The 12,439-nt window shown below is 31.6% G+C and overlaps 1 protein-coding gene and 1 non-coding gene across 2 annotated transcripts in view; one reads left to right on the top strand and one right to left on the bottom strand.

Annotated features, from left to right (window-relative positions):
- LOC108691035 overlaps positions 1–11,474 on the bottom strand; it is a 59,977-nt gene extending 48,503 nt beyond the window's left edge. The window contains exons 1-2 of the mRNA XM_018198657.1: positions 11,289–11,474; positions 4,324–4,469 (exon numbers count right to left, since the gene is read on the bottom strand). Of these exons, the coding sequence (XP_018054146.1) occupies positions 4,324–4,468 (145 nt within the window). The 5' untranslated portion in view covers position 4,469; positions 11,289–11,474. The remainder of the gene's footprint in view (positions 1–4,323; positions 4,470–11,288) is intronic.
- Trnae-uuc lies at positions 3,713–3,784 on the top strand. Its single transcript has one exon. It is a non-coding gene; the product is annotated as a tRNA-Glu (tRNA).
- Positions 11,475–12,439: the final 965 nt, after the last annotated feature.

The raw sequence follows: 12,439 nt of genomic DNA, 5'->3' as shown, positions 1-12,439 counted from the left end.
TTTCCCCCCCCCCCCCCCCCCTCCCGGATATCATCGACTAATATATGTTACGATATTTTTCGATACTTTTGCAATCCAAGTAGAGATATCAATCATATTAAATTTAAGTAGTTCTTATCAAAAGAAAATATATCAAATCATAACGATATTTTCGAAATATTCTAAATTTTTTTTTCGAGCTTTGATATTAGACAGCAAAGACTTTAATATACATTCTGTTTGAATCATTCAAAAATTTTAAAGAAAGATAGACTTCTTAGGATTGTGCAAATTTTCAAAAATTAGCTCTGAAAGAAAGTTTCTTGGATTTCAGATTCTTACACATGAGAAAAATGTCTCGTTGGAATTCTGATTGAAAATGAACGGTTAAATTTATTGGACTTCTAGCTGAAATAACTGAAATTCTGATTGTTGTAATCAGAATATTCTGGTTTGTCATTTTCAATCAGACAGTTGTCTCAGTGTACGCGGTATTGCTAATATCTTATCTTTTAATTGAGCATTCCTCTTTTTATTTTACGTTCTGCTTTATTTTTATGTAATTTTTTTTCTTCATAATTGTACATCATCAAAATTATTTATTATTATTGCCTTATAACATGTTATAAGGCAATAAGTTATATCGGATTACAGTACAGCAGATTCGAGATAAATATATATATATATATATTTCTAGATTTCATGCAGGAGTAATGAGAAAATAATTCGAGAGTGATTCTGTTACAGATATATCTCATTAAAAATAATACCGCAAAATGTATGTATGTGTGTGTGTGTGTGTGTGTGTGTGCGCGTGTGTGTGTGCGTGTGTATACGTGTGTTCTATATTTATGTAGGAAAATTGTTCAATCTATAAGGACAACTTTACGGATAAGCTAATTGCCGTAACAGTAACTTTGCTCGATGATGCGATTAATTCTGCGACAGCATCGTCGATTACTCGATTAACAGCTTCTCTTTGACGCCCCTCTCTCGACATGGTTTGTGATTATTGAATATTTAACATTGACGCCTGTCTGACGTTTGACTTTGCTTAGAGAGCGTCGTAATCGTCGCGATGCTCGCGGTTGAACCGACCTCTTAGCCTTTGTCCTTTATCCAGATTCGATATTATTGATCTTCCTGGAATGCATCGTCCATAATATTCCATTTTGGATTCCGTTAGCAGTTTCTCATCACTATACCGATTTAAACATAGACAAACAAATTTTACGTTTAAATTAAGAAATTTAAATTTAGATGAACAAATCGCGAACTTTCTCCTGATACAATTCTCATACATGTCTCATATCTAAAGATATTATTTTATATCACGAGAAATATGTTTGTCTTGCGTCGCACTAAGTCGAGCCATCTTCATTTTGCTCGCAGCAACGTAATTCTCGCATTAATGTACATCTCAAAAGTGTGTTAATCTCGCACGAATGATAAATTTACTCATCGCCACAGGGAACGTGAATCGACAGAGAGCAGCGATATGGTATATGACGTGTATATGGCGCCAGATGCATTGTGAATTTTTCCACAAGGAAAAAACGGCGCGAAATATTAATGAATTTAGTTAACGAGCGCATTGCGGTTTCTCTGATCGCGCTATTATGAAATGGTATTATAATATAGTCGCTGGGGCATCAGCTTCCCGCTGGGCATAATAAAAATGGCTGCGTGATAAAAGAGCTAGAAATGGAATTTACGTATTTCGTGATTTATTTGCAAAGCAAACATACGGTCATACACAAAATGTAGTCGTGCAGTTCCCACCTATTCGCATGATAATCAATAAATTGGTATACGTGTTATTAATTGCGTAATAAGATATATAATTAAGCGTAATGATGAAGTGTACAATAGATGCCCGTGATTAATGTTCGCTGCCGGGACATCGAATTGTATATTCTATTTTATTACGTATTCTATTGCATGTTTTAATTTATGCAATTGCATATTCTATTTTATTAGAAAAATTTATGTATGTCTGCTTTATATTTTGTATTATTGTACCAAACGATAAATGATTACGACAAATTGATTACGTAATGCAAATTACACGATACGAATAGAAGATAGAATTAATGGCTTAATTCGATAAATGAACTTTCGTTGTTTTTCTTTCTTAGGAGGGAAAAAGGCTTTACTTAAGTCTTTGATGCATCATCAATCACGTAACTCGATCGCCGAGGATTTTTGGCGCCAGCGGATAGATGAGGTGGATAGATACGATTTTTATAGCGCATCTTGTCATACAGAAGGCATTTTTTGTGATGGCTGTCGATGCGTGAAATAAATTGAATAGAAGAAGATACTATAAGAAAATTGCCTTGTCAGATAACGATATTGTATCTCGTTTTGATCCTTCGGACATCTTAAATATAAATAAATATAAATAAAAAGAAGACTGGCATAATCGTGCATATTATATATAATAATTATTGTTGACGACGAAATATGTTCGTGAGAACATCAATGTATTTAGCGAAAATATTTTTGTGCGTAACATTTCGTTGTTTCCACCAAAAATACGGATTTTTTTCATGTGGGATATTTTATATCGATGTCGAAGGGATTGAACATGTAAATAGCAATATTTTTATGAAATGATATCACGGGCGATATTAGCTTTTTATTATTAATGAGTGTTGCAAAATAAAATTTTGTATCTTGTTCAGAAATTCTGGAATTTATTATAATATTTCAATAATAACAAATATTGAGATTAAAATGCTATTCTCTGTTTAAATTGACATAACAGTATAGTGATATAAAATTAACAGACATTGATAATTATCAATAAATTTTTCATTCGCAATACAATTTTATCGATTGTAAGAATTTAAAATTGAACTATTGAAGGAAATTCAAAAAGTACAATAACAAAAATAAAATGGACAATAGGAGTCGACGTAGAAGACGATACGTATTTATAATTTTAACAACGCGACGACAACCTAAAGATGTAAAGATAAAAAATAGTGATACTTCATCGTGATAGTGCGTCACTGTTTCTATTTTTGCAATTTTATATATAATTGTCGTTAAAATTAAATGTATTTATTAAGCTAAATACGCATCGTCTTCTGTGTCAATTCCTATCACTCTTTGTTTTTATTATTGATCTTTGTTAAATTTTCTTGTTGCATTCACAAATTTTATTTTTTTGATTCTCCTTTTGAATGTCGAGATACAGTCACGATGAAGTTTCATATCAATATTTCGTATTTGGAACATGTTAAGCTGTGTTGTCACATGTAGTGAAAGCTCGTGACGAACTCGACCAATATTTTCTGAAAAGCCTCCAGGATTTGTGGACGGATCATCTTCGGCTGCTTTATGCTCTCGAAAGCAGAAAAGATCCGTGTAAGTCCCAAGTAGGAAATATGAAAGAGGAATGAGTAACAAGGTCAACAATATACGTAAAATATGACGATCATATTTTACATGCATTTTCAACAATAAATATTACGAGAATTAAAATTATGAGAACTTTTTTATATAAAAAAATACGAAAAATGAAGACAGAAAAACTAAATCAATTTTTTATTAGATTTAAAAAAAATAAATTTTTTTATTAAATTTTTACAATCAGGAAATTTTTTTTTTGATATTGTTAAAAACAATTTATATAATGAAATATTTATTATATAATTTTTATCATATATTTAGTACGAATATTTTCTCAGTTCTAGTAGTAAATTTGTACACACGTTCAGTATAATCCGGTATGGTCTAGTGGCTAGGATACCTGGCTTTCACCCAGGAGGCTCGGGTTCGATTCCCGGTACCGGAATCTTTTTTTACTAAAATTTAGTCCGCATTTTTTTTTCAAATTTATATATCCGTTATTCGATACAATTAAAACATATAATTATTATTTATTATTATATATACATTAAGAGAAATTTCATATATGCTGAAGAAAGACCTATGGTCCGTAACGTTCACGTTACGTTGTATTTAATAAATACAAAATTTAATTATTTATAAGTTTCTTTTTATGCTCGATCATTGACTTTTATATACATAATTTGCTTTGTATAAAATGAGTGAACTATAATTTATTATTTATTACTTGTATATTAATAATGCTTGAAATATAGTAATAACACGTGAGAGATTATTTTTTTCTTTAAAGATATAAAAATTGGAACAATAAATATATTTATGTGAAATATTAATTATTAGTGATAATAGTTTATCAGAGACATCTATTTTTATTATTGCTTGATTTTTCTTCTTATTTTTAAAAACAACGTGCCTGAATTATATAGAAATATTTCATCACGATGGATAATGGATTATATATAAAATATGTAATTTTTTACTTACTTGAAAGAAAAAGATCCTGGAGGGCCTGGGCTGCTTGGCAGAGGAGAGCCCACGTTTCTGCAGCAGCAAGTCCTGTGCCTCGCAGGGTAAGAACATCCCCTGCCACTACTGCGAGTCCTGGGCCCCCGGTCACATCTGTCGGCATTCTATAAGCAAGGAAATATTTTTACCTAGTATTTTATAATTTACTTTTAAATTAATTTATTACATATTCATATGTAGACTACAAAAATATTTGATAAAAAATTAAATCACGTACATTTTTATGTGGAATTTTTTAAAATAAATAGTTAACGATAAAATTTTATTTACGTAAAAATATGAAATGAAGATACACAAGAAATTTTAAATACTAGGACGACAATGTTTTGTTTTGTCTTATAGAATGAACATGCGTAGAATCTGGGAAACAACACGATGGCAACGTGTTTCATAGCTCGTATCGCGTATAAACAAATGTAAACAAGCCGCGGTATGCATATTAAAGGTATCGAGCTTGTTGCTTGTTCAGTCCGTTTATATTAGCTCCTTTGTTCGGTGTCGCCTTGACGTATCGAATGAAACGAATGAAGAATTATTTTGTAAAGATTACTCAGGTTTTTTTTTCATCATATGTTTAAAAGTCTAAACGTGTAACAGATACATAGCTATATATATTATACATTTTCATTGCAATGAACATATCTATATGATGGAATCTTATTTATATCAAAATAATATCTTTGTTATCAGCAATTATTGTAGATATAATTTTGAAGAAGTCAATTCATTAAATTAGATAGAATATACTTTTTAGATAATTTTATTTTTTACATCATATTACTTTTTCTATAAATTTTTATATGTATATTTGTACATTTCAAAGATGATTTCAAGAGAGAAAAATTATTATAAAATTCTTATACAATTATTATTACGTAGTAGTAAAACTAAAATCATAACATTATGAAAATAGAAAAGAATACTAATTTGTAATATTTCGTAAATTATATTTTTTTGGTTAAAAATTATTTTATTTTATTTCTTTCTTATCCTTGGAATAAGAAGAGAGCACCGAGATATGTACAGATGTGAAAAACTCAATTTCCTCACGGATTTATTTTTAATCAAATGTATGACGCGATTCTTCTCTGTCTTTGAGTTCATATATAAATTATAAATCTAACAACCACGCGAATTTTGACGTCATATGCACATCTCGAGGAACAATCATCAGATATACCGTCGTCAGAGAAAACAATAGACGTCAGTCCCGTTTTCAACTACGTTCTCCTCCGCGACTGCTCTTTCAAGTAGAGTAATCGCTATCGTTATCTGCCTTTCTCTGTTTCTTGCTGATTTCTGCTCGACCACATTATGGAAAAGGGGACCTGTCTCCTACACGTTTGCACGACGCATAGGTCATATTTGGATTGTATCAAAATTTAATCCGCCACCTAATTATTGCGTCAAACTGTTTAACATGAAAAGCAAATATATTCATTTACGTCTATTATATTTCAGTCTCATGAAAATCACAGAAGGCTTCAAAATTTTAGTGGTAATTTCAAAATTATGTCTGCCTGGGTTTAGTATAACTATGTTATAATGATTAATGAATAATAAAGAGAATGATATTATGGCTAGTGTAGATATAATGGTCTCTCTTAATATCTTCGGTATTAGATGGCGAATTCTAATAATTGTATAATTATAGAATTATTTGTTCAGTTATTCTAACGTCGTTATATTACGCTAACATGCCAATACATAATAGCCAACATTTATGTATTACAATGCATTTTTACTTTCAAGCATTACGAAATGTTTTTAAAGACATTTTAGTGTTTACAAATACTTTCTCATTCTTCTTATATCTGAATTTATCATACAAAGTGAGTGCAAAAAGTATTCAAGGAAAATTTTTATGAAAAAAACTTATTTGTAAAAAATAAACATTAATTAGCAACTTTTATATCTAACTTTCTCGTAAATAGTAATTATCTTTGCTTGCCGTATATACTTTCTCCAATCCAATAAAATAAACGTTTGCGTATTATATCGAGAAGTTCGATGAACAACGAGCACACGCATGAAAGTTTTAGATTATCGGGTTTCTCACGAAACTAGATTTCAGATAGTTCAGAATCGATATATTCGGTCCCGCAGGCGTGTTTCGGTCTCCTGTACTTTCTCACACTTCTAACTTAGTCAGCTGCGATTGTCCTCTCTATTATGCGACAATCACGTCTACAAGATTTCTGTTCGAAAAGCTGTTCGTCTTCATTTGAAATCGCAATATAGCTGTAGCAATTTCAATGAAGTTTTAATCTTCGGAAAAATTTCGATATATTTTATATTTTACAAATTGGCTAATAACAAAAAGTAATCGAAGCTATAAACTGTCAAAGTATGTATTAACTGTCAATAATAATATCATATAATACTTTACTTTCGCGTGACACGAAGAAAATCTATCCTCGAAGTAAAACATCGTCTCTCGCAAATCCTAGTTTTATGAGACAAGTCGTGAAATTCTTTGATTCTCAATTCCGTTCTCAATTCGTTCGATTGGTATGACTTTAATTGTAATTTATTCCGTTGTACGATGTTTATTCCGTTGTCAATTTACAACGTATCTATCTTTATTCGATCGAGCATGAATATTTGTTCCGTACTGACGTGTATTACATAATTATCGCCAGCATTTCCCTATTCGGCGTGTGCGCAATACTATACACGCTATTTCAACTATAACGTATGAACTTTATTCCACGAAATTCTGAATCAAACAAAATGAAGCGAAAAAGGCAAGACTTGGTAAAATACGATACAACTTATTTAAAATAAAAAATATAAAATAAGTTCCAGAAACTTATTTAAAATATAAAATTGTAGAAATCGGTAAAATAACTTTAATACGACTTATTTGAAATAAAAAATATGAAATAAGTTTCAAGAACTTATTAAAAATATTTAATAAAAAATAGATCGTAAAAAATTATGTAAAATATAAAATAACAAAGAGCTCGAAAATGCATTTATTTATTTAAAATATAGAATAACTTTTAATTAAAATATAAAAATAACTTCTCTTTTATTTTAAATAAGTTTTCGAAAGGTATTTCTTATTTTAAATAAAAAATAGATTTTGAAAACTTATTTAAAATATAAAATAAGAAATAGATATTTTAAATAAACGTTTCAAATAGTAAATACAAAATATTTTAATGATTTTGTTTATTTGAATATATGCATATGCATTTAATAATAAGTATAAAGTTTCAATTTTTTTTATAGCCTACAATTAATACTTAATAGTATTACTCTACGCGAGCAAAGTGGAAAATCAATATGGATCGTACATGTATTGTATGAGTAGTCTCATACCCCGTGCTATACTTTATCATAAATATATTATAATTTAACTACTCACTGTTACTTTTATCGACGGATTGGTAACATAATTGATACAATTTATTTAAAATAAAAAATATAAAATAAGTTCCAGAAAATTATTTAAAATACAAAAATCGATAAAAAGCTGATGCAACTTATTTAAAATAAAAAATATAAAATAAGTTCCGAAAACTTATTAAAAATATTAAATAAGAAATAGGTTAGAAGAAGTTATTTAAAATAATAAATACTAAATAACTTTTTAATTTCTTCTTTATTTAAAATATATATTTTAAATAAATTTATTTGAAATAAAAACCGAGATCTGGAAGAAAATCTTATTGAAGTCAAAGATGGGTCTAGGTGCCTAATAATATTTTTTTGATGCGAATTTTACAATTTTCAACTTATGCAAACTGTGCATACACCGGAATTATTTGTCGGAACAGTTTCAAAATCGACTAAACTGTAGTTGAATTATGTAATATCAATTAAATTAACAAGCATAATTTAATATTAACATCAAACATAATCTTTGAAATATAATTTGTCTGTAGTAATTAGACAATAATTAGAGAGATTTATTCTGATCGTACAAGTCACGGCTATTTATAGCATTAATGAAAAGATTAGCTTCGATTTAGCCTTTCGTTCCAGACGATCTATTCCGCGATTGAGAACCATCTCATATATTGACATTGGCTTACGCGTCTCTAGATATCTTTCAATCGTTTTTAATCAATGAACCGTCGTGAAATATAGTGACTTGCGCGATGATGAATATCCAGGTTCGTGCATCCTGCAGTTCAAAGTGTTAGATTGCATTGTGATGGAATTTATTGCGGATATTGCCTCGCGCATTCGTGTTGCAACATCAATCATATTTTCACCTTTATAATTACTGGAGGCTTTTAAATTGATATTTCATTATTGCCAATAATGACATGTATTGTTTTTAAATTTTTTTAGAGTTAATTGATTTTAATTTTTATAGGTCTTTATTCTTTTATTGTTTATTTTTTTAACAAGCGTTTCCATGTTAAAATCATTTTCTTAATTTATATATTATCTACAATTTATTTGAATGTTGATCTCTTTAGCACTTTATATTCTACCAAAGCTGTTTTTTCTGTGTAATGTTCTGATAATTAAATTTAGCAAAAATATAATTTAATGCAGAAAAAGAAAAGCGGATGCATACGTTATTCTTCTTTCGAATGATCCAAAACTTTGTTGTTTGAAAGCTTTTCTCCATTTTTATCCGTGTCAACACTTGCCGAAAAGTTAGAGCGTTAGTTTGAAACTTTTGTTCTTCATTAATATCGCTGTTTGTGGCCTCTATGGCATCGTGTATCAAACTTGATTTCTCTCAGCGGCGAGCGCAAAGAAACTTTACGGAAATATTAATTTTCCACGACAAATATTCCATTTCGCGAAGCCAGGAGCTGGTTTTCCGCGGAGTCAGCCGGCGCTAAAGGAAAATGTCGAGAGCAATTAACGAGCTAATTCGGATAACGGTGCCGAAGTCTCCGTCGTTGCTCAACGCGTAAAGTCAATTATTAAAGAGAAAGATCAATATTAACTTTAAACTAGACAAAATATTTTACTAAATACATCACCTAGGGAAGTATGGGGTTTAGAAGAAAGATTATGCATGGATGATTATATAAGGAGATAGGCATTTTTCAAATACTTGGTACAGAGCGTTATGGCATATGGGGCTGAAATATGGGGATGAGAGAAGAGGGAAAATCTGGAGAAGATTATGCTGGATTATGTAAGATGGATTTTCGGTATAGATTTCTGCACGCCAAGATATGTGATAATGAGAGAGCTTGCTATGGATAAACTGAGGTTAGGACGAGGAATAAGGGCCATAAAATACGAGAAGAGAATTAAGAAAACAGACAGATAATACATTAAGATGCTGGAAAGAAAAGGAGGAATACAAGTGAGAGGATTTATAGAAAAAGGGAAGCTTTTGTAAAAAGAATGGATGGGATATTGGAGCAGTGGAATTATTTAATGGGGATAATTATGAGAGTTTAGAAGAAGAAATAATTAAGAGGAAATGAGATACTCAATAAAGCAATGGAAAGATAGCAAGGACAGCAAGATACAATGAAAAGTATAAGAAGTTTGACATAGGGAATAATAGTTCCAAATATGTAAGAAAGGAAAATTTAACTAAGATAGGAACAGGACAGAATGTAAAGAGGCTAGTGAAACTTTGGTACGGAAAATAAATATTGGTTAAAGAGGAGCGGAAGAAATGTAAATTTTGTAGAGTAGATACAGATTGCATGGACGTTATGTTAATGAGTGTCAGAAGTAAGTAGCTGGTTTAAGGTACTAAGTGGGGATAGGAAGAAAATATAAAGTAGACTTTGGGAGCAAGGAACTGGACTAAAAAATGTGAGGTTCTAAGAAATTTGGAGAAAGAAAAGGAAAAGGAGAATAAATATGGATAGACGAGTGTGATTAAGTTATTTTGTAAATCAAATCCCTTCGTGGCAATGTAAACTGAAAATAAATATTCTATTCTATTCTGCTAAATACATCTTTATTCGATGTTTTATTAATGGATATTTGTTAATTTTGTCTTAATGTATTTTTGAAACTGATTTTTTTGTAGGTTTGGAATTTGAAATGTTTTAATATCGTAGAACAGGCTTTATCGGCTTTTTAATTTTTTTGTGTAGTTTGTTGTAAGTTATATTTATTTTACAAGATTATAATTTGCTATTTCTATCAAACACATGCAATTTGTTTTATATTTTATTTGATCGTTCCAAGTATTAAGTTATTCTTGACATACAATGGGCAAATGCGCAACTATTCATGCAACTCGGTCACCTTTTATGCAATGCCCGAAGCAGAACAACATTGAATTATGTAATATCGAATTCAGTCGCACAAATTGAAAGAGGCAGCTTTGAGTGTTTTTGACAGACTTGATCATCCGATAACTGGTTCCAGCTAATCAGACGTGCATCGAATATTTCATTTGCTGTTACATTTCATTGGCGTTATTAATTTAATTTTCGTTATTGCCGTGTGCTGTTTCTAAACCACCAAATCGTATTTTTCCGATGTCAGCACGGAAACATTTGCAAAAGACAGACAAATGCGCGCGTAATAACCTTGATCCATTACGAGTGATCACGGAGGGTAGGGCGTTTAATTAACGGACAATCAGTTAGCGATGACATGGGGGCAGCCACCATTCTGATTTCACGCGATTTAATCAGGATGCCGATCAAACTGCACGGTGTACAATCATACAGGAAGTCCCAATCCACGTTCGTAATCGAATCAGCGTTGTGCATGCAACTTCGGCGTTTTCAATCGAGAACATCAATGGAACAATTTAATCGAGAAGCAGTCAAAAATATGATGCCTATATAACTGGCAGAATAATCCAATCTCGTGTGGAGAATCGATTTTCAACAAAACCGAACGGTTCGTCGGCTATTCGTGAATCGCGCGGAGCGAAATCGGTGCTTATGATGCGTCTATCAGCGATGGGACGCTATGCATAATCTCAATTTGTGTCTGCCTGCGATCGTATGCATTCCTATACCCACCTTACACATTGTCGATCGGTGTGTCATAGCGCGGCGACGTTCGCGCTGTGATGATCTCGTGCGGTGCGAAAGCATGCGCCCGAGTACCCGGCAGGTAGTAAACGAGGCAGGAGACCCCGACGAGGAACAGGAAAAACAGGAACACGAGGTCGAACATCAGCAGAGAGTTCAAGGTCATCAGCTGCATCGTGCGCGTACAACTTGCTCCACCATTACACGCGTGCACCCACGCACCAGCAAACCCGTCGACGTCTGCTACCACCACCACTACCACCACCACCACCACCACCACCACCACCACCACCACCGCCACCACCACCGCCACCACCTCCACCACCACTACCTTCTTACTTCATCACGCGTTTCGATGTTCGACGTATTCCTGTTTGCACGAACTTCTCACACGAGCGTCGATTTTTGACTGATAAAAGCGATCTCGCTCAGACTGCAAGCGCGCAATTTTTTATGAGTATTTGTATGAAACTCATATTACATCATACATAAATTTCACGAGCTTTAAAGTTCATGAAAGCATATCATATTTGTAAATTAATACAAGGAAAAAAATGTAGCTGCGTGAAAAAATTGGCTCGTATTTAAAAGGAAAATATCAGTTTTTGTTTCATTTAATTATATTTTTTTGATATTTACGCTACTAAAATAAAACTTTTTGATGTATTAGTGTTTTTTATATACACACCGTAACGGCAAGTGTAGCAGAGAGAGAGAGAGAGAGAGAGAGAGTTTAAGAGAGAGAGAGAGAGAGAGAGAGAGAGAGAGAGAGAGAGAGAGAGAGAGAGAGATTGATCTTTATTAGCTTCAATAGCTACAATGTGTGATACAATCTAATATAATGCCTATTTATTAATTATTCAAACCGTCAGACGTAAACATCTCATATATCTACATTGCACTATATCTTTCCACTCCTTATATATATATATATATATATGGCACTAGCGCTCTCTTAAAGTTTTTTAATCTTTTTTCCTTTCTTATTTTATTAGGTAAATTGTTGTATTTTAAATCCATCATATAACAACATTCTCTGTTCCTCTCTAGTTTTATATCTTTTAGAGAGAGAAAGAGAGAGGGGAGGGAAAGAGAGAAAAAGAGCAATTAATTGATAATTAAAAGTGTACTGAAACAAT

Source organism: Atta colombica, unplaced genomic scaffold, assembly GCF_001594045.1.
Source record: "Atta colombica isolate Treedump-2 unplaced genomic scaffold, Acol1.0 scaffold38, whole genome shotgun sequence".
Classification (NCBI taxonomy): domain Eukaryota; kingdom Metazoa; phylum Arthropoda; class Insecta; order Hymenoptera; family Formicidae; genus Atta; species Atta colombica.
The sequence above is the reverse complement of the archived record's forward strand: the minus strand, read 5'-3'. Positions and strand labels throughout refer to the sequence as shown.